Source organism: Aristolochia californica, unplaced genomic scaffold, assembly GCF_029961685.1.
Source record: "Aristolochia californica isolate CCGP_79_NKW_82.1479 unplaced genomic scaffold, dmAriCali1.0.hap1 SCAF_12, whole genome shotgun sequence".
Taxonomy (NCBI): Eukaryota; Viridiplantae; Streptophyta; class Magnoliopsida; order Piperales; family Aristolochiaceae; genus Aristolochia; species Aristolochia californica.
In genome coordinates, this window is record NW_027181793.1 from 18,122,611 (window position 1) to 18,149,880 (window position 27,270).

At 36.4% G+C, this 27,270-nt stretch overlaps 2 protein-coding genes across 2 annotated transcripts; one reads left to right on the plus strand and one right to left on the minus strand.

Moving 5' to 3' along the window:
• Positions 1-5,872: 5,872 nt before the first annotated feature.
• Positions 5,873-10,023, minus strand: LOC137946969 (amino acid permease 3-like). The gene is made up of 6 exons (XM_068793258.1): positions 9,762-10,023; positions 8,456-8,689; positions 7,922-8,015; positions 7,338-7,698; positions 6,921-7,148; positions 5,873-6,417 (listed from the first exon to the last, which is right to left on the minus strand). The coding sequence occupies exons 1-6, from the start codon at positions 9,847-9,849 to the stop codon at positions 5,983-5,985; spliced, it is 1,440 nt and encodes a 479-aa protein (XP_068649359.1). The 5' UTR covers positions 9,850-10,023; the 3' UTR covers positions 5,873-5,982.
• An 11,745-nt stretch (positions 10,024-21,768) lies between these two features.
• LOC137945171 (amino acid permease 8-like) lies at positions 21,769-26,513 on the plus strand. The gene is made up of 6 exons (XM_068790944.1): positions 21,769-21,805; positions 22,057-22,290; positions 22,386-22,479; positions 22,564-22,927; positions 23,096-23,317; positions 26,040-26,513. Exons 1-6 carry the CDS (start codon positions 21,769-21,771, stop codon positions 26,469-26,471), a joined length of 1,383 nt encoding a protein of 460 aa, XP_068647045.1. The 3' UTR covers positions 26,472-26,513.
• The last annotated feature ends 757 nt before the right edge of the window (positions 26,514-27,270 follow it).

Below are 27,270 nucleotides of genomic sequence, written 5' to 3' on the forward strand. Positions count from 1 at the left end.
AAAAGTTATATGATCAATTTCAGGCTATGTATAACACAAAATAGGGGAGGAACTTGCATGAATATTTTGCTCTCCTTAGAGGACTTATATAAGAATGCAAATTAGTTCAGCCATACTCCAGACATGTTGTTGTGCAAGGAAAACATAGAGAAGTGGTTCTTGTTGCAATTTGCTTAGCAAATTTGCAACTTTATCTTTTACCAAGACATAAGTCATCTATTCCACTACATTACCCTTAGATGATGTTTATGCTACAATGCTTTGTTTAAGATTATGATACTCCAACCTTATCTATAGAGACTGTTGATTTTCAGGACTCCATGGATTTAGCTCATGGAGAAAGAAGAAGGGACACCCATTGGGAGAAAACAGGAGGAAAAATAGGGTAATAGACTTATATCCTAACTCCCCCTAAGTTCAATTTATAGATTGATAAAATTATAAAATTATAAAATTATAATAACACCCCTAGAACTTAAACTAATTACATCAATGTCATCTCTATGAGATGACTTGTTATTTACCATCCTACCATCACTGTGTGGGCATTTGAACTTCTCCTTAGTATATGGGCCTTGAGCCCTTCTTCCACATCTCTTAGATGTGTGGGCCTTCCTTGGTTTTATGGGCTTGAACCCATCTTCTAACACACTCGAATGTGTGGTCCTTCTTTGGTCGTGTGGGCTTGGGTCATCTTCCAATAGAGACATCTGTCATGCACTCTCCAGGAAGAGGAGGAGGCAACGACAATCGAGGTAGGGGAAGAAAATTTCAAGAAAAGAAGGTGGAGGAAGGACAAATGGTACCTTGTTTCAAAGGGAAAAAGTCACACTCGGGTATGTAGTTATTATGGGGCACTTAATCATCTCGCTGAAACATGTTAGAAGTTGCATGGCAAACCAAACTAGGCCACTATCAATCAAGTTGTTGTTGCACTATTGAATCTTCAAAATGTAAACAAGTGCTCATGCATGAGGATTTCAAAGTCCTCCAAAAGATTAAGAATATACTGAACTCATCGATGACTTCCCCTACTATAATTGTCACATCTACTATAGGTATGTTTCTTGTTCTTTCTAAAGCTTTTTCCACACTTTGGTTTATTGACTTTGGGGTTTTCAACCGAAGACTTTCAAGGGAAGCAAAAAAGGATCACCATGTGGAAACCATAAGGCATATGAGGAATTATGATCGAGAATGGAAGATGGTAACCTATTTATAAGAAAACATACAATAAGGATGGTATGCAACCAATAAAAGTTTGAGACTTTCATGGTATACAATAATCTGCGAGCTACCTCAAGAAGGTGATGGTTCTTCCATTCTGCTACACCATTCTGTTGGAGGGTGTATGCACAAGATGTTTGATGGATAATGTCATTTTGTTGACAAAAAAATCAAAATCTCTGGAAGTATATTCTTTGGCATTATCAAACCTAAGTACTTTGATTTTCTAACCAAATTGAGTCACAACCATAGCATGAAAGGATTTAAATATGGATGGTATTTCAGATCGCTCTTTAAAAAGAAATAACCACGTGGTACGAGTAAAATCATCAATAAAGGTAATAAATTACTTGACTCGGGAAATGTTTGAGACGCTCAAGGGTCCCTATACATCTATGTGGATCGACGAAAAAGGAACACAAATTTAGGTTCTGGATGAGGTGAGTATGTGGTCCTCTAGTGTTTGCTCAGTTGACACACTTCACAATTTAAATTTGACTTGTCCTTAAAGATAGGAAAAAGAAGAAGAAGAGATTGTGCCATAGACTTGTCTCAGTTTCCTAGGTTGAGACGACATTTATTTTAGGCACGTCCAGGTAGTAGAGCTCCCCTTGTTCACAGCCTCCACCGATCATCTGCTTCGTTATAAGATCATGAAACACACAAGAAGTGGGTGAGAAGGTAATTGAGCAATTAAAATGTTGTGTTAGCTGACTAACATATAAAAGATTCAAGGCAAATATAGGAACAAAAAGAATATCTGTGAGCGGAAGTGATGGTGTAACAGAGGTGGATCCTTTTCCTGAGAACTTTAGTTTGGGAGCCATCAACTATGGTAACAAGTTTATTCAAGAGACAAGGAGAAACTGAGTGGAGTAGATTTTTGTTACCTGTGAGATGCTCGGAGGCCCCTGAGTCAATTATCCAAGATAAAGAGGAGGAAGTGGCAGAGAGCATACCTGAAGCGATGGTGGCAACAACAGTTGAGGAGGAACTTGGAGGAGACACCATCAATGTTGTCATTTTCTGGAATAAGTCAAACTCATAATCGGTAAAGGTTTTCTTTTTTGTTGATGGGGTAGACTGGCCCTCCTTTGTATCACTTACTAAGACTTGATTAGCCTTAACCCAATCCGGTATGCCATGGATTTTAAAACACTGATCTATAGTGTGACCATATTCCCTACAATGGGTGCATTCATTGCCGTTTATTATGACAAAACCATTCATTCCACCTCTTCCTCATCCTCCTCAATAATTTCTTCCACGGCCTCGGCCGTGATTGGTTGATCTTCCCCTATGCCCGGAGTATATAGTGGATGACACTTCAGTAGGAAAAAAAGAAGAAGAGACTGGAATGTGAAGTAATGTGACACATACATCATCAAAGGTGGGAATACAGAGGCGCTAAGGAGTTGACTCGAGATATGGCTTAATGTTTGCTTGGCAAATGGCAGTGGCTAAGGCTTCCTTCTGCTTGTCTTGGACATAGACATTGGTGAGGTAGGCTGAGCTAGCTTCCATTCTTGAAGAAGGCCTCTAAAATGAACTAAATATTTATGGATATTTTCTCCTTGTTGAGTGTTGAACATTCTTTGGAGAATATCATATGGCCTGTGTAAGTTGTCAGAGCTAGAGTCCAACTTATCACATGTCTCCAAAATTTGTTTGGTGATGTCGAGGTGAATAACATTGTTGGAAACAGGTTCTTCCATGTTGTGTATGAGCCAACTAATTACCAAAGTGTCATTTTTAACCACTTAGCATAAGCAATATCTTCTTCATCAATGGGTGGCCCAAGTTTGGTGAGGTAACCAAGTAGATCCCTTGTTATAAGGAAAAGTCAAAACGATGTGGACCAGCTCAAGAAATTTGATATCCCTCGCAAGGATATGGTAGTAATCTTGACAATATTATTATTTTTACCCATGTATTATTCAGTCATAAGAAGCAATTCAAGGGTAATAATGTACTCAAATTTGAAGTAGCCTAAGTAAGCTGCCTGGAGATTCAAGACCAGCCAAGGCTAGCTCGGGTAGATGGGAGGAGAACCCAAGCTTATCATGTCTTTAGGCAAGGAGGGAACCCTCTTAGGCCAGTCAACTTGGAGGCCAAAAAAATTATATAATTAATTCTCTAGTCTTCCTTGTAGAGAATAGCAAAAAATCAATCAATAAGCATGAGATCAAGTAAGGTAAGGTAGCAATTCCGAATTAGATCTTTCCAACATCATTCCAAAAATATATTTGACTCCAGCTTGGGATAAACCAGTATATATTTAGTTCCAAGATCAATCAGCCACCTCGTGGCTTTCAAAGAATTCTCCAAAAAAGCACAAAATCGAGTAGAATTCTTCAAATAACTCGATTAATGGAGAAGCTTAGCATAAAAACTAAGTAATTAGATTTCTTAAATCCAGTGGATAAAAAATCACTCAAAATAGGCTCAAGAACCATTTTCTTCACTAGGAAATCTTGTTCACACAAAATTATAACTTTTTTGGCAGAAAATCTCAACATAAACTGATATTCAGCCAAGAACTTGCAAATTGACAAAACTGTCTTGGTAAACTTCTTCTAATCCAAAATGCATAAATCCCTATAATTTCATAAGATGAAGACAACAATAAAATCATCTTTGAACCATCTTCTAAAGATCCAAGAACCAAGAGCATGAAGTAATAATAACAAGAATAAAAAACTTATCTCACAAGCTTCAATCTTGCTTCACAAAGAGGCTTATATGAGTAGTTTTTTTATCATAACTTCTTTGAGCATTCTTTTGACATGGGGATCCTAATTTTGATACTCTGATACCATGTTGAATTTAGGACCCCATGATTGAAACCTCGAGCAAGATGAGAGAGGGAGAAGAAAAATAGCAAAGAGAGAGGGAGCTCGGGTAGAGAGGAGAGAAGAGAAAAGAGAGAAAAAGAGTTTAGGCTTAGAGAGAGATTCTTCACGAGTTGAGAAGTGGAGAACTTAATTGAACTCTTCAACCAAGACCACTATTTATACTATTTTCATTACATGTTTAGAGATAAAATAGGATCCCCAAGATCCCTAAGTACATCAATCATGATTATCCAAATCTACATAAATCAAGGGAAAATAAATCGATTACTTTAATCAAGGAAGATTGCCAAATCTTCCAACTCATGTGATAAGGATTCTAGCTCATGTGATGATTCATCATGCCACCTCACATGATCATGGTGGGTCCTACCTTGTAACAGTTCAAATACCACTTGATGCAGAACTCTAGAGCCTGAATTAAAGTTTGCTATAATTTTAGGCAGAAAAGAGAGAGAGATGGATGAATTTAGGCTAAATTACACTAACTAGGTAAAAATTAATAAAACATAAGGCTTAGGGTTTGAAATATGTCTCCCACACCCATGTACTACTTAAATAGATGAAATAATACGCTTATAGTAAAGATTGGAAAGTTTTAATCTAATCCTTAGAAAACAAGGATATTTTCTTAGCAAAGCAACCCCTATTCTTCTTATTCTACCATTTAAATTTGACAAAATGAATTTTTTTATTTTAGTTAATCAAGATTTTCTTACTGTTCAATCAATTATACTACTAGGTAAATGCATATTAAGTGTTTGACCGACAAAAACATTGAAACTGCCCCTGCAAGATCAAAATGGAGCATGGTTAGTTTTGTCTTGCCACACCGTCTCAGCATGTAACCAAGCTAGCTACCAAACAAGCCTAAAGGCCATAGGGGACACTGCATACGCATTAAGCACTAAGAGCACGGATCACAGCTTCTGTCGAAAGGCTTTCCCTCCCTCAAATGGAGACCAACTTTCTCGTTACAAAAATATATCAGATACCTTTCTAATTTTTCTAATCTATCTTTCTACTTATAAAATTAATTAAAAGTATGGTTTTGTTCATTTGACCATTAAGAGTTTAAATCAAATGAATTTTTTTTGTTAGTTAGCAAAATTTAAAATCTAATACTATGAATGGGCTTGATATTTGACAGCCCTATGTAGCCTTAATAGTAGTATTCTGAAATTTTTATTTTTTTAAAATATCTAGCTATCAAGTTTAAATGTTTTCATTTGTCTTCACAATTAAAAATGTTAAGTTAAGGAGATTAATTAACACCTTGCACTCTATCGCGGATTGACCTTTGCGATAAGATCATCGTGGGGGTTGGAAGAGGGGGTGGAGAGCCCCCATCCTGGGGATTCGTGGGCGGAGCCCCCGGGCGGCTCCACAATATATTGACAAATGTTTCATTAAGGGTAGTTTGGAAATTTTACTTTTGTATTGCGATTGCCCTAGTTTTCTCTTAATATTTGTGGCGCCACTATTAGGGTTTGATTTTATCATCGAGGAGAATCATTAGTTGCAGCTATGAAAGGTTAGAAAAGCGGTTTATCTTATAAACTACTTTTCATCTTCATAATGGATTACTGCAGTGGCAAAAGATAGGACGTAGTTTCACCTTGAGGCGAATCTGTATAAATCTTATTGTCATTCTCTGTGCTTGTTTTTCTTCTTCTGCGTTTATTATTATTGTTCTTGTTAGTTTGGAATTAGGGCATCTAATTCATAACAGAAAACTCCGATGTGCATCACACTAGAGCAATACCAAGAACATTGTGATTGTGAAGGGACAATCAATCTGCAATTGCATCTAAGAGAAACACAAATTTAGATGATTACAAGTTTTGGGATACAAGAGGAAACTTAATTGATCATTATACATTGAAACCACCATGTTGACCTGCTAATATTGAGTATGAAATGGTTTCGCTCGTTTGAGACTCCCCACAATGTCTGCCACTGAACCAACGCTTGCAGCAATTGAGATTAACAAAGAAACAAAACTCAATCCCTGCAACAAAACCCATTTGGGATGTCCTCTTGTGATCTTTGCCTGAGCCATATACATGCTCACCGGAAAATAAACCGTTAAAGGCCAAAACGATATTGCGCCGAGCAGTCCCAACACGGAGTTAAAAAATGGTAGTAACATAGCCACCAATGTTGTGAAAACGATGAAGATTGATCTTAAGATGACCTTAGAGAGTGTAAAGCTTAACAAACCTGATTTTTCCATAAATGGTACTTGAAATGAATAAATGGTATGGATGAATGTCGCCATAGGCCACCTCACAGCCATTTTTCTCTCGAGAGTAGCAAATATTGGTTGTGCATACACCTGGGTATTGATCCAAGCTTATGCAGATCAGAGAAGTTTAAGAATGGAAATAGTTAAGAGTGATCAAGTTGCCTAGATATCAACAAAAAACATCGTTTAAAACTTAGAAGCTTGACTGATTTGTAAACCTTAAAAGAATGAATGAAGGGCCTGAGACATAGACAACATTAATGGGGTACCTACTATGTTAAAATTGAGTCTAAGTCTATTTGAAATTGACTATTTGAAATATTTTTAACCAAAAACTGTAGGATTTTTCTATTTAGAAGATTGAACCTCAAGTGTGGTTTTTGGAAAGTCCATTTTACTACTACTGAATCTTAATACAAAATGCAATCAACTAGACTTTGGATTGTAATTGAGTTTTATACCCCAATGATTTAGCAAGTTCTTTTTTTCCTGCATAAATATTTTAAAATATTTGATTCCAGTTCTGAAGATGGAAGAGTGAAGTGAAGAAAACATAAAAATTAAGCAACCAAAAGCTGAGATGAGATTTTTACCTGGTAAGCACCAAAGAGATGGATTACTATAAACAAGTTAGCTATATCAACTAGCCAAAAGGGGTCATAGAACCCAAAACCAGTGAGAATGTTGCCAGGGGCAGCATTTCCAAAGGCGGCATAGCCTATGCAACCAAGAGATAGATAGAAGACTGTGGTGGTTCCTATTCCGTACATTGTTGCCTTTTTCATTGATTCATTTTCCGGAGGCGGAGATTTCAATGTATCCTTCAGTGAGAGAAAATGAGTCTTTAGATATCAAGGGTTTAGAACAGAAAGAACTATGTAAATTTCTGTTTAAAAAATGAAGAAATTTATATGCCTTCATAGTCAGTTGGAGCAGAACAAGCATAAAATGTAAACCATTCACGCTCTCTCTCTTAAAAGGAAAAAAAAAAAGTGAGATAAGAATATCACCTGAATTTCAATCAGAACCTCTGCAAAAGTATAGGCAAAGGCAATGTTCCCTAGAGCCTGGAGAACATTCCATGTCCTAGTAGCTGAAGATAAACCACTAGAACCACTCATAACTCCTAACAAGCTTCCCCTGATGCCACCATGAGAGACCACTTTTGCTAAACAGAGACAAAGTCCAATGGAGGAGTAACCAAATGACATTACAGCCGCCACAACAGAAAGCCACGTTATGTTCTCCAAGCTTGGAAGTTGGGAGAGCAAAAGTTCAATTAACCCAAAGATTATCATAAACTGATTTCCTGAAGCTCCACACTCCGTTTTGTGCCCATATTTTTTGAAGCAATTAGAACGTTTCACTGCCCTGTTTGTGAAAAAAGAAAAAAAAGAAAAAAGTGACAAAAATTAATAGTTGCTTGAACTATTGAACATCCAAGTAGACATTTTAATCAAAAGCAAGTCTGTAACCTTGTATCTAACTTCGTAGCTTTACCAGTATGGGAACTTCTCAACGCTAAAACAAATTTCATAATCTAAAAGAGTCAGTAATCTAAGCTCATCTATTTAGTATACGCTAAGCTACTTACATCATGCTAACAGAGGCAGTAATTGTGTAACCCACCATTGTTCCCCATAGATTTATATACTGTGCAACTCCACACATGAATACTCTCTTTGGGCCTGTAATGAAACAAAAAAAGTTGATATAAGTTCACGTCATAAAAATAGCCTCATACTGATTCAGAATTAAAAAGATCCCGTGTCTATTACTTAAGAAGCAACTTTTAATTTTAACTGGTCATAAAAATAATCTCACATAGATCCATGGCAACAAAAATTTTATACTTATTAACTGAAAAACTAACTTTGCTTAGTCATTTTAGGATGAACTTTTATCTAACTTTAACAGTTGGATAGACTCATGTAACCTTTACAAAAAGACACAGACATCATTGAAAGTATTAGAATACTCCAAAACAGATCCATGATTTGAAAAGATCATGTGTTTATTGCTTGTGAAGATGTCTTTTAAATTTGATAAATCATTTTGTTATAAACTTTGGACCAACCTTAACACACATTTATGAACTAGTGTGTCTGAAAGATGTTGAGGGGAGTACCTAAGTAAGACCTGACAGCATTCATGTAAGTGGGATTTCGAGAGCCAGTGACCGGGTGTGGAGCCCTGTAGCACTCGGCTAGAAGCGTAGATGTGTAATATGTGACACCAGCAAAGGCACTGAGAATGATGGGTCCCAAGAGCCAACCCAACTGAGCAACACTCCATGCAAGAGCCAATACCCCTGAGCCTATTACTGCTGTTACCACATGAGCTGTGGCAGACCATACAGTGCCTGAAGACAACAGTAAACAATCAAATCAAGAAAATTTTCAAGTAATCCTCGTCTTACTACTGTGACATGAACTTGTTACTAACATAGTTGAATTTGAGAAGCTAAAATAAGGCCTCATTTGTGATTCAAATAAGAAAATATCATTAGCAAACGATGGAAAGAGATTCGCGTAAAAAAAAAAAAATGTTGGGAAGATCTATTTAGAGAATAAACGCCAAGCTTTATCTTCTGGATGGACCTTGTTGGGTATTGAGTAATGACTAGTAAAATTCAAATCTATCGGTTGGAATCAAGTTTAGAAATATTTAAAAACAAAAATATCAAAATGGAAATGTACTAGGGAGAAAAAGCAGCGAGTGATTTGGGGAAAAGGAGATCTTAATTACCTATGGGTGAAATACTCTTAAAATGTTTTGGGCATGTTAGTTATTAAAAAAAAAAATGTTCAAAGATGCTCCGCATCCTTTACCACTATCAATCATTCTCTTTGTTTTCTAATGAACCTTGGGAAAAACGTTGGGGCGTGTGGGTAGGAAATGGACCGGAGACGGATCAAGATCCGAGTAGGGTCCGGTTGTTTGATCCGACAAAGTCAAACTGCGCACGCATCCGGTTTGTCTCTTGTCGACACGTACGAGAGCAGAGTCTTTTCCCATCCCATTCCTGGCAGGTTTAATGAGGGAGACAAAAACAGGAGAGGCTCCCCCAACGCGGCGCCGCGTAAACCATCATAATCTTGTGGCGCATTTTAGGTATCATTGTAAGGTAAGATCTAAAGTCTAAACGTCCTTCTAAAGTTGCATAGTTATCCTAACATGTAGGGGATGCGCCGCGTATAATCGTTCACCGTCTCCTCTCCCGCGGGGAACTAGATATCTGAATTCAAAAACCAGTGGGCGACCGGCGATCGATATTAATAATGGTTTGCTTCCAAAGGCGAAGTAGTTAAAAAACAAATTCGGAGAATAAATAGTAAAACCGAATTAAGAACAACAAACAGAACAGAATGCGAAGATCGAAATCTTCTGTAAGAAATAAAATCAAGCGAAGTCGGCTAGCAAATTAAACTTACCTTCTCGTTGACGGCCGTACTCTTCCTCAAATTCTTGGATGCCGCTGCTTTCCTCCATTCCTGTTCTCAATCTCATCTCTCTCATCATTGTTAAATCGTTAATTAAAAGCTGTTGTGTTCTGTTGTGTTCTCCTAGAGGCAGTAGTAGGAGAGCAGATGAGAAATGAGAAAAAGAGAAAGCCGAAGAGAAGCAGACGGCTTAGTTCAAAGATCTCAATAACTATTCCATCGACTTGCTTTGCTTCATGGACATGAGACTTGAGAGACTTGCCAGTTACCGCCGATTTGAATTGAGACCTGAGAGTGCTTCTGGTTTTTTATAGGAAAAAAGAAAAAAAGAAAGAAAGAAAGTGGTCGACAACGTCAGCGCACGGTTTGGCGCTTAGTTGGATAGTTGAAACCACCTGAAAAAGTGAGGAGGCGGAAAACGCCATACAATATATAGAAGAAGACAAGTAGTATAACCATATAAGGAATAAAATAAATAATATACTTAAATATAAAATATTTACTTAGTTGAATACATCTAATACTAATTAATCAATTTTATTTTAAGCACAAATGCTAAGTTATTCACTATGACCAAAAAAGACAAAAAAGTAAAAAAGGTTGTGGGGGAAGTTGGAATATTTGTTTGTATCGATCGGGTTAGTCCTTGTATAACATCTGTGGGGTTGCTTTCCTAATAGGTTCGAGCTTTTTAGTGCAATGGTTTTAACATGGTATCCGGGTTTTTCCTGTGCGGGAGAGTTTTGGAATATTTATTTGTATCGACCGGGCCAGTCCTTATATAAGATCCATGAGGTTGCTTTCCTAAGAGGTTCGAGCCTTTTAGTGCAATGGTTTCAACAAAGGACTTGCAATATCCGTATTTGTTCCATTCGATTATTTTTAAGGCATTATGGTTCCATTTATTTACCTAGTTAACAACCGGATAAACATGTAAAAAGGGTTTAAAAATTGTAAAAAAATTTAAAATATAAAAAATCCTTAAATTTTTTTTTTAAAAATAGTAGTTTATAATATCAGAAGACAGTAAAAAATCATATAATAACATATGAAAAAGGGTCCCCCTATATAGTTATATAAATAAATTATATAATACCCTTAAATAACTGGTAAACAAATAGAAATTTGGTGATAACTATTTTCATTCCGATAAGACACATTAATATAAAAAAAGTATATTCTCTTTTTCTAGGTGATTAAAATTTTTAAGCGAATTAATCAATTTTTTTTAAGCACAAAGGCTAAGTTATCCACTATGATCGACAAAGACAAAAAGGGGAAAAAAAGGGTGTGTGGGACTTGCGATATTTAGAGGCATGAATATTATATAGATGAAATGGAATAGTCTCTTCTATACATTAGTCCGATTACCATTGTTGTATTTCATATTTGTTCCATCTGATTATTTTTAAGGCATTTTGGTTCTATTTATTTACCCAGTTAACAACAGGATAAAAGTGTAAAAAGGGTTTAAAAAAACAAAAAAATAGTAACATGTTAATAATATCCGAAGACAGTAAAAGGTCATATAACAACATATGAAAAAGGGTCCTCCTACATAGTTATATACAAAAAGTATAATAATAACTTAGTATTTTCTATTTTCATTCCGAAAAGACACATTAATATAAAAAAGTATATTCTCTTTTTCTAGGTGAGTAAAAATTTTAAGCGAATTAACCATGAATAATACATCTAATACTAATTAATCATTTTCCTTTTAAGCACAAAAGATAAGTTATCCACTATGACCGATAAAGACAAAAAAGGAAAAAAAAAGGGTGTGTAGGACTTGTGATATTTAGGGGCATGAATATTATATAGATGAAACGAAATTCCGATTACTATTTTTGTATCTTGTATCTGTTCCATCCGATTATTTTTAAGGCATTTTAGTTCCATTCATTTACCCAGTTAACAATTGGATAAACGTGTAAAAAGGGTGAAAAATATAAAAATCCTTATAATTAGAAAAAAAATTGTAACATGTTTATAATATTCTATAATAATACCCTTATATAAATGGTACACGGGTAAACAAGTAGAAATTAAGTATTAACTATTTTCATTCCGTTTAATAAATGGTAAAACAATAAGCGAGTAAAATTACCCGATTACATATAAGGATAAGATTTGTTATTTCGCTTTTGTACGACAGACAAAAAAACCAAGAAAGTGGATAAAATTGAGAACCCTGAAGATGTTTTTAAATTTGACTCAATATAGGATAACTTAGACCAAATGCAAAATACATGTGTCATCAATACTTAAGAAAAAGACTCACCCATGGGTGAAGATTGTAATGAAGCTATATTGAGACAAGTTCAATCAAACTCCAATAATAAGAAACGAAGCTGAGATGGGTGGACTCCTTTTCCCATACCCCACTATAAAGTATGTACTCCACAATGGGCAAAAGCATGTTCACAATGCTAATAAAGCTGGATTTGCTTTTTATTCTTGTATTCTTCTTTGGTCAAAAAAGATAGAGGGCGCACCCAAGTCTCTTTTACTTGTGGTGGTTGTTCACTAGTCTCAAACAAAAGTGACAAGGGTTAGTGGTGACATCAACGTGGTTTCCACCATCATTATATATCTAGATACATCAAGTAATTATGAAAAAGTCTTACACGACTCTCATGGTAAGGAAATCTCACAAAAGATTAATTAAGAGTCTTATAGAAATCAGTCTCTCAAAGTGTTGTTAGTTCTCATTGTTTAGCGGCTTCAAACTTGCTAGAAATCCCTGAATTTGTTCTCGAGAGGGGGAGAATCATCACCCTGTTGCGTTTCGAGAATAAAATCGAAGGGGAAAAAGTGTTTACTCCTTTGAAGCAGTCATCTGCAGCGGCGGGTGGCGATCGGAGACAACCGTCTCAGGCACGGGATTTATTGCCCGGGACATGACCTTCAAACACTACCTGTTGAATCTTTCTGGAGAGCTGCTTCAGTGTCCGCTTCAATGGAAGTGTGGAGACGAACTCCCGGTTGCTGATTTGATTTTGGTTTCTTCTTCTGCTCCATCGCCATGGTCTCTCTGTTTCTCTTCTTGTTTTTGTGGTGAAGAAGAGTAATGGCTCTCAAAATTCTAGATCGAGCCTGCTAAAAAGCAGCCAATGCCAATGTCGATTGTGCCTACTACAATCATAAATCCTGCAATCCCTAGCCTACAATTGGAAATCCTGAAATTTAGAACCGAAACTCATCACCCAAATCCCGACCCTACACCATCAATCCTCCACTCCATCTGCGGCTGCCATTGCCGCTTGACAGTTTCCCAAATCCAAGATTTCAGATCTCTCTCTCCTCCGTACTTCATTGGTGCCATTGGCGCTTGACAGTTCCCCAAACCCAAGATTTCAGATCTCTCTCTCCCCCCTCATCCACGAACTTCATAATCGCTTGCTTAGAATTTTTCCAACCCTTCACATACATCGACCATCACTGACGACTAAAATTCATAGAAAAAAAAAGTTTTATCTAACGGCTTAAGGAGAAACCGAGAGAGCCTATAACACAAACTCGCTAAGCTGGGAAATTTGATTGCAATTTTTTTATGTCAGGTCATTAGGCCTATATGGGGAGAACTATGCACTCATTTCTCACAAGCTCGGATAAAATTATTATTTCTTGGTCTTGAGGGGAGATTGCACGAGGTGCTTTGGCTTGGGTCCCCTCTCTAGTGTTGTTTTTGCTTGTCTATTTCGATTACTTATTTTTCGTGTAGTCATCTTCGAGAAATTTAACCTAAATTACACCCCAAAAAATTTCTTTGAAGTTATACATGGTCCAACTTGTTTGTTAATTTTATGGTTCCATTGTTGCGGTCTCCCCAAAATTTCCAAAAAAAAATGGTCATTTTTCTAGTCCTCTAGAATTTTTTTAGTAACCTGTTAAATCTTAGTATTTCTTCAATTTATCATCTTTTGTTTTTCATCACTTCAAAACAATGCCTATTGACTTATTACCAGCGAAGTATAAGAATGCGCTCAACATCTAGCGTGAGTCAAAGAAGTTTAGGTGATTTTAGTGAGTAGTATATTTTTTATGTCATATAATTGGGCTATTTTCTCTTTGTAATTGAAAAAAGGTTTTTTTTTTTTTTCAAACTTAGACGGCTTTGGCTAGTGTTTGAAGTTTCATCGTTTGGATAGGTGTGGATTTTTCTCCCATATTTATTTTGTGCAAGCTAAACCTCTTAAAAAAAAGAGTGGTCCCCCACTTGATGGGGAGACGTAGAAGAAGTAGACAAGGAGAGGTATTGGGAAGCCTACAATAAAAAATTTCACGAGTTGTTGTATAAATTTTGTATGTGACCAATAATGTAGAATATCTAAGGAGGAGAACAAAAGATGAAGAATTTAGGTTCTTCAAAGTGTTTATTCAAACCTGATAGAACCCCCTTGTGAAAGGTCCCTATCGTTTCTTAAAAAGTGAACAAAAGAGTTGAAAGATTGTGGTTGGTTTGAATAAGTGAGATGGGAAGAGAGAGACGCAAAGTATAGGGACAAAAGGAGATAGAGAGAGTAGTAGAAAAGAGAAAAGAAGAGAGGATAAAAGAGAAGAGACGAGCTATTACACAAATTGGAGAAGGAAGAAATAGGAAATCAAAATAAAATAAATTATTTTAGAATTTTTGCTCCCCTTTACCCTGAGCGAAGCTCTTTATTATTGTTTAGCTTGTACATGAAAAAAAGAAGATGATAAAAAATCCTACAGTGACTCAAAAGATAAGACAGATTCCCACTAGCACTCTTTCAACAACTAAGACTCAAAACTCTATCTTTATCTAAAACTCTATCTAGGACTCTTTTGAAATGCCCAATAAATTACAAGAGTAGCCCCACAAATGGCACCCCCTAGATTTTATAGAGAGCAAAATCCTTGCTACTTTTACCCTCAAGGTGGCCCCTTAGAATTTCTAAAAAAAATACTCCCCAAATTACAATTAGTCCCCCACACTAAGGATGGTTCATTTGTGCTTTTACATAAAACCGGTTTTTATCAAACCCAAAGCATTGAAAACCAAAGATAATTGAAGTCCAAGAATTTTTCTTTGCTAGCCGAAGTTTACAACACCATTTTGAGGGGGAGTGTTAAAGAGATAATTATGGAAGATTCTTAAATGACTCTCATGGTAAGAAAATATCACAAATGATGAATTAATATGGAAGAGTCTTATAAGAGTTTCATAGGAGGAAGTCTTACACAAGGAGGTCTTTTAGTGTTATCAGTTATGTTTAATAGTTATTCACTTTTTCTAATTAGAAGTTTCATTATGAGTGTAACTAAGAAATGATAGTCCAATTTTACTCTGATTATATGTGTTCTCTTTATTATAAATACAACCCATTGTGCTTAGTTAACACATAATCAATAAATTATTTCTCTCCCCTAAAATTTCACTAGGACCCATTCATTGAAGAAGGTGGTAAAGATGTGTTGAATTTTGGAAAAGAGAAATACTTCATTGACTTATTGTAATCAAAGTACATGAACCTCTATTTATAATAGAGGAAGGTAGTAGAGTCCAATTACAATTAAACTACCTTTGTCCTAATTACACCCTAATTCTAACACTTGAAGATAAGTCCTAACATAATTAAATAACCCAATATAAATAGAAAATTAACATGACTAAAACACCTTTAAACTGAAACTCCTCTATGAGACCTGTTTCCATAATAATTGTGGCTTTGTTAGACTCCTTATTGTGTAAGATTTCTTATGCCACCTCACGTGATCATGGTGGGTCTCATATCTTATGGGTTTGGGCCCATTTTCCAACACTCTTGGATATGTGGGCCTTCCTTGGTCTTGTGGGCTTGGTCCCATTTACCAACACTGCCCCTCAAGCTGGGGGTGGGAGAACATCATAAACTCCCAACTTGCTGTAAATGATGTATATGATCTTCTTGTATAAAATGGTTATCTTCCATATCTTCCAACACTCCCCCTCACGCTGGTGCTCTTTTCCATGAGGCCCAACTAGCATAAGATAAATGAGAGTAAAATTATTCTAAGCCATATGACATCACTCCATACTCCAGTCATAACCCATGCTGGATATAGGGTACACTCCTATCATTCTCAGGTAGTGGCACTCCTATCTTTCGTAGGTAGTGGGTCTATACGTAGTGCTCAGAAATATAGTAAAAACTCCTCCATCACTGTGTTCTTCCATAGGACAACGACTCTCAAGTGGTAGGAGAAATAAATGCCAATTAAGGAGGAGGGGGGGGGGGGGGGGGGGGGGGTGTGAGTGGGTAACATATATGTAGTAACAAGCTCCTCCATCACGGTGTCCCAACCCGAGTACCAACTCTCACAAGTAGAAATGGGTGATAAATGCTTGTCATTTACAAGACGACAATAAAGGACATGATAAGTGGGTAATGCCTGTCATTCACAAGACGACGATATCTCTCTCTCTCTCTCTCTCTCTCTATATATATATATATATATATATATATATATATATATATATATATATATATAAGTCTCAATAGACTTAAAACACCCATGTACGTGATGACTTAAACTCCCAACCGAAGCAACAGGCAAAAGGTTGGCCCAAAGATGTATGTGAGATTCAAATAATGGATGGGAGGAGTAAGGTTGTCAAATAACCAGGAAGATAGGATGCTGCAACCACCACTTCTTCAATAATAATGTCTCATCCAAAGAGAAACAATAGCTGCAGTTGAAATGGGCCTAGACCCATATAACACAAACCAAAATAATAAAAATCCTTGTAAACCATGAAATAATTCAATGCGAGTATCTGCACCAAATAATATGTTGTGAATACCTCAAAATAATAATCCAGCCCGAGAAATAGAATCGAGTCGAGCTGAGTCAAGTATCACCAATAATTACCACAATTATTACTGCGAGTCAGGATTCTTGATCTTCAATTTTCTTTGCACAACATATGGAATAAAATACTTTTTTCTTGTACTTCTCCCCCTCAAGTTGGGAGGTAATGTTGTTAAGCACCTAGCCAATACTACCCAAAAGATCGGCCTGTTAGGAGCGGAAGGCATAGGTAGTTAACCCCAGGACTATAACAGTACACCTCACCCTCCCGAGCCAATGACTACGGCGGCCTTAACACAGCAACGGGGACCGGGTCAGGAGCTCATACTCCCTTATGGCGCCCCGCTAGGAGCGTGCGGTCCACCTGCGCACGCGGGGACTCGAAGTCGAAACGTAGCGCCTGCTCTGATACCAAATGTTAAACACCTAACCAATACTACCCAAAAGACCGACCTGTTAGGAGAGATAAACATAGGTACTTAACCCCAGGACCATAACAAATGTCAGTGATCCTAGCTTGAACCAAATAACATAGATTTATTAATAATTTAATCAATAACAACAACTCAAAAAAGTGATGCAAAACAATTGGCTTAAATTCTGATTTTTCAATGCAATATATTCTTCCAATGAGAATATATCTTTAAATATAGATCAAATTGACATGAAACTTTCTCCTTATAAAACTAGACTTAAATAAATTTCATCCAAGTAACTTCTCTTCATAAAATATACTTCTATTGAGATATATAATCTGATATATTTTGGTCTTTGTAATCTGGCTGAACTAAGTATTCTTTCCCCTTTTCCTGCATGACCATTGACACTTACAAGATCAATATATCTATATAAAAAACTCAGATCGAGAATTGGTTGAATAGGTAATAAAATAGGCTTACATATCTTTCTTTTGATATATAATTCTCTATATAAAGTAATGTTATTGATAGCATAAAATAGCTTGGAAGTTGAAGCTTTGTGCTGTTGCATGAACCTCTTTTGCAATCTAACCTTTGTTGCTTCAAATATCAATTTCTCTTTGTACATAACTCCGATTACAAAAAATCATTTTTCCTTGAAAAGTAGACTCGAATGTCTTTCCGTAAATATATAATATGTAATATAAAAATCTCATTATAGAGGTAAAAACGTAAATCAAATAACTAGTATATGGACTGAAAAAAGAGAAATACGAACCTAAACTGTTTGAGATAATAAATCAGAAAAGATCACATTACCTCTGTGGGTTGACCGAGTCAACTCACATAACCTGCTCTGATACCATGTTGAATTTATGGAAAAGAGAAATACTTTATTGACTTATTGTAATCAGAGTACATGAAACTCTATTTATAATAGAGGAATGTAGTAGAGTCCAATTACAATTAAACTATATTTGTCACAATTACACCCAAACTCTAACACTTAAAGATAAGTCCTAGCATAATTAAATAACCCAATATAAATAGAAGATTAACATGACTAAAAAAATTTTAAACTGAAACTCCTCAATGAGACCTACTTCCATAATAATTGTGGCTTTGTTAGACTTCTTATTGTGTAAGACTTCTTGTGCCACCTCACATGATCATGGTGGGTCCCATATCTTATGGGCTTGGGCCCATCTTCCAACACACTTGGATATGTGGGCCTTCCTTGGTCGTGTCGGCTTGAGCCCATCTTCATACAGGATGTACATTTCTTTGAGATGTGTGATGTGATTATGGCAATACTAATTTCTTTATGCTATCTTATTGTATATGTCTTGGTTAATGTTATGTTTGATATCTTGATTGTATTTAGGTGTGGCATCGAACTGAGTCGGTTCGCAAGTAGCATGAGCTTGGCTCTGCTCAATTTGATTTATCTCGAACTCAAATTGAATTCGAGATCGAGATCAGGATCGTTAAAGTTAATGAGCCGATCTCAAGTAAAGCATGGTTCAATTTAGAAGCTCACAAACCGGCTCATTACTTAACGACACTTCGGGATTCGAGGAATCAGGGATTTGGGGGATTCGGCAATGACAACCTTCGATGTTAGGAGAATGGAATCGAGGATCCGGGGCATGCAAAAATTGAAAGATCAATGTTCTTCCTCTTCGATCTTTAACAAGTGATCATCGTGGAGGAGAAGGGTCTTTTAGTCGAAAGAAGATATCATCATTAACCAAGCCCAATAATATTATGCAGCCGAGAAATAAACATTTAGAAGGGAATAAGGAGACTGAAGGTAAAGAGGAACATAAAAAATGGAAGCTAGGAGAAGAAGAGAATTCTGATGCTTCTGGGAAGAGAACCAGAGAGTGAGCTTCTGAAAAAATTGGCACACTTGACAATGCTAATGTTTACTCTCATACTGAGGCAAAACCACAAGGAAGTTAACGGAGGTGGTCCAACCGTCATTCTCCTGACATTTAGCCAAGTACCACTTTCCCTTCAAATGAAGATTTGATTACAATATTTGACAAATTTAGGGAGCTTAATAAATCAGAGACAGAAGTGCTAGAGGACTTAGGTTGTGCTCGAGTGGTCTTCATGTGGAGGTCCGACGCTTAGAAAACCTTCAATAGTTTGGACAAATTCAATGCTCTGAGGACTGTCATTGTTAGTTACCAATATATGTATCTGTTATAGTGCTAACCACTTGTTTGACAATATGTGCATGTGAAAACCGTTAGGCTAGAATATCATAGTTTCTTGTTTTTTCTTTATAGTGTGTTGAGTTCTCTATCAATGCCGCACTGTACTCATTTGAGTTACAATGGACATATCTTTCCTTGTTTCTTGAGCCCCTGTGCTCTCTGTATTGTTTTTGTTTCTTTCAGTGACTCACTAGTTTAATTGAGTGTTAAATTGGGTCCAAGGCCTATCCCAAAATAGTCCCATATGGATTAGTGAATACAAAGATCTTGAGTTTATTAGTTGGGAAAGAGATTTCCTAAGTTGGCTAGTCATTTAGGGATAGGTCTTGGACCAAATTCAACATGGTATCAGAGCAAGTACTCGTATGTATGTCTCTACCTAAATTATCCATGTGCCTACACGTGAGGGCCTCCACCCAAATTATCCAAGTGCCTACACGTGAGGAGGGGGGGGGGGGTTGTTAAGGAATTGTCCCACATGGATTAGTGAATACAAAGATCTTGAGTTTATTAGTTGGGTTTCCTAAGTTGGCTAATCATTTTGGGATAGGCCTTGGACCCAATTTAATATCGAGAAAAGAACTGTTATGAGATTTTTATTTTTTAAAGTTAATTGTTTATAGTTTTTTAAGTACCTAAAAAGTTATTGAGTAGCATAAATAATAGCAATTACTTTGTAATTGAACTAGGTAAAAGATATATCTTATTTCTTTGTAAACTGTTAATTGTTCTATAATTAATGCTTATGTGGATCAAGAAATTTTAAGTTGTGAGGTTGGTTGAGTCCTGTAGTTTCTTATTTCTTTCCAATTCTAGGATTATTTGGTATATTTGATATGGAGGGGCTAGCCTTTACCCTTCAAACATCAAATGGAAATGTACTTGCCATGATCAACTCCATGTTTTGCTAAATAGTCAACCACTGAATTTGCTCTACGCAATGTATGAACTTGTGGAACCTGTGCTTATCAGAACAATGATATGACCATAAAAAAATACCTTCTATTACAAGGGAACCAGAGAAACTTTGACAAAAATCCTTACTTTATGAAGATGGGTAAAAAGTTCCACCTTAGATGATATGTGTTTTATGCAAAGTTTTAAATATAGGTTGAATCTCAAACTTGGTTCGAACTCGATTACAATTTTAGGCTCGAGGTTGGGCTCAACTCTAGCTCGAGTTCGAAATATTTAAATCATGCCCAACTCGAACTTATGCAAGTTCGAGTTTGGCTCGACTCGACTTGATGCCACCCCTAATTTTATTATATTTTATTTATTTTATTCAAGAAAAAAATCAGTTAGATTGTTGCAATGATGCATAGGTTTGACGTGCTTGTAAGGTGACTTGGGGTCACATGGTTAACGATCACTAGAATAATCAACATTAGTGGTTTTAGAAGTCTTAGGATCCTGAAGAGGTGGTGCACCACCACTATGAAAGGGTTTCTATAAAGGATTAGAATTGGATATGCCAGAATGTCTTTATGGACCGGAAGTATCAAGTATTTTTTTTTAAAATTCTAATATTGACATTTTTTATGAGAACATTATAACAAAGAGAATCCAACATTCACGATGGTCCAAATTATTTGTATTTCTTCCTAATAAATATATGTGACTTTATTTTATCTTACTTTTATAGGGTTAGGATGATAATATAGTAGACTTGTTCAATAACACCATAGAGGCATTGGATGGCCATTTGAAGGGGCTAGAAATGTTCATGTGGGTAGAATCATTTTCTTGCTTTATTTATTTTTGAAATAGACGTAAACAAATTACTAATACTAGGTACAAAAGATGGAGGACAAGGTCTACGCCGCATGTATTGAGTCTAACTATGACACCAAAGCCACCTAAGTATTGGATGTTCAGAATAGCTATGAGAAGGGTATGGGTCTTGGTGTACCCCACCTTCCTACATCTCTGTTTAAGTTGTTGACTCCCACATTATTTTTTATGATAAAAAAACTTAATTGAGTTAATAATTTATAAATCTAGTATTTCATATACTTCAACTTCGAGAACGTCTAAAACTTTAAAGCTAAAATGAAGATTTTATCTCAAGGTCTAAAACTTCAAAGCTAAAATGAAGATTTCTAGCATAATTGAAGAACATCTCGAGTTCTAGCATCAAAGTCAAATTTGAATTCAGTCAATATTTGTAAGAGTGCTATAACTCGTATTCCTTAAACTCTGTCATGCATGCATCGTGCATAGGACAGAGGAAAGATGGAGGTAAGTGATCAAGTCTGTTTACGGTGAGATGCTAGCAGAGTTCAAATTGGGTTTGAAAACAAGGAATTGTGGAGTACAAATGGAGACGGTTTCATGGTGGCATTTAAGAGGGTGAGGTGAAAAAGCAGATTGCAGTCGTGAACTCGTTCGACACGTAGTTTGGGAGGCTCTCCTCGTGTCCATTTTTGTCTGTGTCGATAATAAAAGCAGCAGATTAGAGTAGTTAATGGGGGCTTGCAATAGAACGGACCTTCAGCTCTCCTCTTCTCAATTCTGTTCTTTATTTCTTTGTCAATGGAGATCGGGGACGACGACGGTCGAACCAGAACAGGTGAACTACTTCTTAAATCCTCTCAAGACTAACTAAATTCGCCATCGACTGGCATGTATTTGAATATGAATTTTGATTTAGAAGGTATAAATATATATACATGCATCGTCTGCATCGCCATCTGTGGATTCAAGTTGTACACAGCAAACTAATCAGAGAGAGCATGCATGCATGCATGGATATTGATATTCCATCTTGGATTCATGGGTCAGTCTATAATGGGGGAGTCTGATGAGCGATGCCTGTTTCAGGGACTCTGTGGACAGCAACTGCTCATGCAGTGACGGCAATTCTTGGTTCAGGAGTGCTCGCATTGCCATGGAGTGTGGCTCAGTTGGGTTGGGCTCTCGGCCCGGTTGTTCTCATCGCCTTCGCATTCGTCACCTACTACACTGCTATTCTCCTCTCTGATTGCTACCGCTATCCGGGTCCGCTCACTGGCAGAAGAAACTACACTTACATTGACGTCGTCCGCTCCTATCTGCGTACCTATCAACTGTTTGACCATTTGATTCTATCAGTTTGATTTCATCTGATCACCCTTCGTTTTTCTCAAAACAAATGTTAATGTCCTAGACAGGCGAAAGCGATGTTCTGGTTTGCGGCTTCGTGCAGTATGCTTTGCTCTGGGGAACGATGATCGGGTACACCATTACAGCCGCCATGAGCATGATGTGAGTTTCTTTCCATTGACGCGCCTCCGCCTCCTCTTCTCCGATATCAAAACAATGACTGCAAATGTTTCGTTCCTAGAACAGATCGTTGAAATATACCAGCTGTTACCGTGACAAGGGGAGCCTCGCCGAGTGCGGCGCTGCTCCTGGAAACACATTTATGATCATCTTTGGAGCAATGGAGATTATACTTTCTCAATTCCCAAACTTGGAGAAGATTGCAGTGCTGTCGGTGGTAGCAAGCGCTACCTCCTTCGCGTACTCCTTTATTGGCTTGTATCTATGCGCTCAGTTTCTCATCTCAAACCATGAAATCAGAGGCAGCTTATTCGGAGAAGAGATTGGCGCAAATGGCATCTCTTCGCCTTCCAAAGTCTGGCATGAATTTCAAGCACTTGGCAATATTGCTTTTGCCTACACATACTCCATGCTTTTGATTGAGATACAGGTTTGAGCCATGGAAAATTTAATTTCCCATTCCTTTTTTGCTGAGATTTTTTGCTCCATTAGACAAGAACAAATACAAGAAAGTTTGGTTAAAAAAAAAAAAAAATCCTTTGTGCTTACAGATCGGGATGAAAAACTGTGTTTTGAAGATTTGAATATGTTTGTGAAGGATACCATAAAATCGCCTCCATCTGAGAATAAGACTATGAAGAAAGCATCAGTGTATGGGATTGGCATCACCACCTTGTTCTATGCATCTGTGGGTTGTGTGGGTTATGCAGCTTTTGGAAACAAAGCACCAGGAAACATACTCACTGGATTCTATCAGCCCTTTTGGCTTGTCCTCATTGCCCACCTTTCCCTTATTATTCACTTGGCTGGGGCTTATCAGGTAATCTTTTAGAAGTTCTTTCCTCCCTGTTTCAACCTCTTTCTCTTCTTCTTCTGCCTGAAATAACTTCCCCACCATGCATTCTGATTCTGAATTTTTTTGGACTTCTAATACACTTTCATGAAAAGATATTATAATTCAAGTGTTTTCGGTGCTATTATTTACTTACCTAAACCAACCTTGGTTTGTTTATGTTACCTAAACACAAAAGAATCAAGTAACCAAGACCTAAATCTAATTTGAAACTTGTTTACTACACATGCGTCTGTCTTTTTTGTGAAGTTGGGTCAAAACCTATTCCAAAAATGACTAGTTAACTTAGGAAATCTCTTTCCCAACTAATAAACTCAAGATCTTTGTACTCACTAAACACAAAGGAATCAAATAAGCAAGACCTAAATCTAACTTGAAACTTGTTTACTACACATGTTTTTGTCTTTTTTGTGAAGTCGGCCTCTCCCTAAATGAATAGCCAACTTAGGAAATCTCTTTCCCAACTAATAAACTCAAGATCTTTGTACACTAATCTATGTGAGATTATTTCTTAATACTCCCCCCTCACGTGTAAACCTTCTTTTGTAGCTCTACAAGTAGATAATTTGGGTAGAGGCCCACATATGAGTACCTGCTCTGATACTATGTGAAGTTGGGTCCAAGGCCCATCCCGAAAGGATTAGTTAACTTAGTAAATTTTTTTCCCAACTAATAAACTCAAGATCTTTGTAATCACTAATCTATCTGGGATTATTCCTTAACATTTTTTGCTATACTAAGTAAAATAAACAAGGCAATCCAACTGAGATGATGCACCTAATCATGCAAAAATATGTTTCTAGCCATATATCACCGGTTCGTTAATACTAATCTCCATATATCACCTTTGATCATCAAGTTCACCCTTCTTCTTTTGTATGTAGATGAGGATCTCCCTCTCCCTTGCTTGGTGATAGATTTTTTCCCCCATAATTCTATGAGGGTGGGGGGCCGACTACCCTTCCTTTCCCTCTTGCATGAGAAGGGTAGATTGGCTACCTCTCCCCTCATCCCAATAGGAAGAGGAGTTAAAGAGGTGGACCCCTACTTTAATATATATATATATATATATATATATAGTCCAACTAAATTAGAGTTTTCTTATTTGTTATTGTCTCACCATGCATGGTGGTGCTGACACATCTTTTATATACATATACCTAGGTACTAAAATCATTAGTTTATTTGTCCCACCAATGATAGGATTGCCAGAAAGAGAAAGAAATGTTTTTTTTTCTTGGTTAGATGCCCATGAAAAATGAGAGAAAAATGGTAGAAAATGAAAATGAAAATAAATTTAACAATATTTTAAAATTTTATGATTAAGATTTTCTCTCATGTTCCTATTTCTTTTCTTTTCTCACCAAATTCCATCATTTTGTGAAAGAAAATTTATTAATTAAGAGAGAATTACTACCAAACAACAGAAAATAACTTTCTCTCCCCTTTTCCTTTTTTTTTTCTTTTTTGTGGGTTCCAGTGAATAAGATTTTCTTTCTCTTGGTTATATATGTTTTTTAAAATTAAATTTGTTATCTCGACTTGTTCACATGCATATGTAGAGATGCCATTTTTTTTATTTTTTGAATACTAAAAATTATAAAAACTCAAAGAATTTAAAAAAAATAATATTAGTAATTAATTTTAAAATAATATCAAAATAAGTATTACTACATAGAAAATAATATATTATAAATATAAATAAAATAATATACATTTAGGTAAAATTATAACATATAACTATATATCCTAATACGATGTAATACCATATATAAAATTTCAAAGTAATTATTTAAATTATAAAATGAATTAATTTTAATTTTTAAAATAGTATGAATTTGGAAATATAGCATAAAAATTTATTTCAATGTTTATAGTAAATATATAAAATACTATAGTATAACATAATATGAAATTTGATATAATATTATCTTATTTGACATATCATATTTATTATATATTAATAAAAAATAATTATATTGTAAATTAATATAATAATTAATTTTATAATTATATTTTTATTATTTATCTAAAATTTTATTTAGCTTATTATTTTATAAAGGCTAGATGTTAACTCACTTTAGCAGGCATTGCTGGAGAGTTCATGCTCCTCCCTCTTCTCTCTCGTCTTCCTGCTTGAGTTAGGGTGGGGGAGAGGTCCTCGTAATCAAGAAGTTTTTGATGGTTTTGGTGTCTCCCCCATCCCCCTCTTCTCCCCACAATGGGGGAAGAGGGGGCAAAGTGAGAGTCGGCTTCTCTCACTGTTCCTCTTAATCGGTGGAGGCTCTATCCACGGGAGCCAAAACAATGGGAGAGGAGGGAAAAAGTCTCCACTGAAGCAAGTGCCGGTCTCTATGCTAGTTGGACACTCTTGGCACAATTTTTCCTCGAGTCCAACCAATGTAGGATTATTTTACTAATAAGTCTTTGATATATCTTTCAATTATTTATATTATAATTTTGATGGTCTTTGAATGACGTAATTTCTTACAACATTGGTAACTTAACACTGAAAATTTTCCTTCTTCATGCAAATACACTGCCATTCCCTTGCTGCAGACATTTTAAGTTGGAGAGTAAAAGAATAGATTTCTCCTATCCACGGCTAATCAGTTGTAACAGTAGCTTTTTACATACCATTAATTGGCTACTAAGAATATGTGGAAGAGCTAAGTGGGAATGTTTACAGGTTTTTGCTCAACCCATATTTGCAATCCATGAGAAGTGGTTATCATCGATTTGGCCATCAGCAAGCTTCTTCCACAAGAGTTACACTGTAAGGTTGCCTTTCACCAAGGCAAGGTCTCTCCAATTCCGGCTGTCCAAGCTACTATTCCGAACAGCCTTTGTGATACTCTCAACCTTTATAGCGATGATGTTCCCATTTTTCAATGCGATTGTGGGACTGCTCGGCTCGATAGCGTTTTGGCCATTGACGATATACTTTCCGGTGAGCATGCATATAGCTCAAGTGAAGATCAAGAGGGGAAGCTGCAAATGGATGGCGTTGCAGACTTTGAGCATGTTTTCTTTGCTCGTAACGATTGTCGGCGCCATCGGTTCCGCCATTGACATAGTTGAGAACCTTAAGCAGGCTAAACTTTTCAAATTTGTGATGTAGTTGGTTTTGGGTAGTGAATCATCGTGAAATGGTACTTGGTGTCTTATGTTTCATGATCCTTGGTTTTCATGCAGCGGGTCTGTTTGAGAATATTTTCTTGGTTGTTTTTCTAGTGGTTGCATTCAATTGTCTACTCTCCTGATGTAGTGTGATCTTTACAAATGCATGGAATGATCAAAGGTTGTGTAGGAGCTTCATTATTTTGATACAAAGTCTTATAACAGTACCTGGAGATGCCTGCAGTGGTAGTGAGAAGGAGAAAAGAAGATGAAAAGGCCAAGTCATGAGTTAAAGCTTTCAAAATATTGAGTGTCCTTGTTATGGCAACAATCCATGAGAAGGTTCAAACACTGGCGACACCAACGGAATCATTCTTACGTGACTTTTTTTCAAAGAAATCTGGACTCCAAACTCCAAGTCTTAATTTGTTTTTTTCACTCTTGGTCTCTTTTAATCTGTTTGTTCTTTATTCCTGTTTCCTGAAACGGTAAAAATGTATATGGGAAGCAAGGGTGAAGCGACTGGTGAGAGCCTTATCTGTTGCAAGGTCATGTATTGGGCACTTAATGAGAGGGCTACATGATAAGTTTTGGTGGATTAGTTTGCTAGTATAAAAGTAAAAAGGAAAGAAATATTAGGAATTAGACACCCTAATTCAATACTATTAAGAGCAATAATAATCGTAGAAGAAAAAACAATCAAACAGGAACACATAATATTTATACAGGTTTGCCTCAAGGTGAGACTATGTCCTGTCCTTTCGCCACTGCAATTATTTACTATGATGAAGAAGAAATTT

Excerpts from the sequence above, each read along its gene's own strand:
- LOC137946969 (XM_068793258.1), bottom strand. The coding sequence starts at position 9,849 with ATGATGAGAGAGATGAGATTGAGAACAGGAATGGAGGAAAGCAGCGGC. Across the intron at positions 8,690-9,761 it reads GTACGGCCGTCAACGAGAAG|GCACTGTATGGTCTGCCACA; the intron begins GTAAGTTTAATT and ends TGTTGTCTTCAG. Across the intron at positions 8,016-8,455 it reads TGCTGTCAGGTCTTACTTAG|GCCCAAAGAGAGTATTCATG; the intron begins GTACTCCCCTCA and ends GTTTCATTACAG.
- LOC137945171 (XM_068790944.1), top strand. The coding sequence starts at position 21,769 with ATGGAGATCGGGGACGACGACGGTCGAACCAGAACAG. Across the intron at positions 21,806-22,056 it reads CGACGGTCGAACCAGAACAG|GGACTCTGTGGACAGCAACT; the intron begins GTGAACTACTTC and ends TGCCTGTTTCAG. Across the intron at positions 23,318-26,039 it reads ACTTGGCTGGGGCTTATCAG|GTTTTTGCTCAACCCATATT; the intron begins GTAATCTTTTAG and ends GAATGTTTACAG.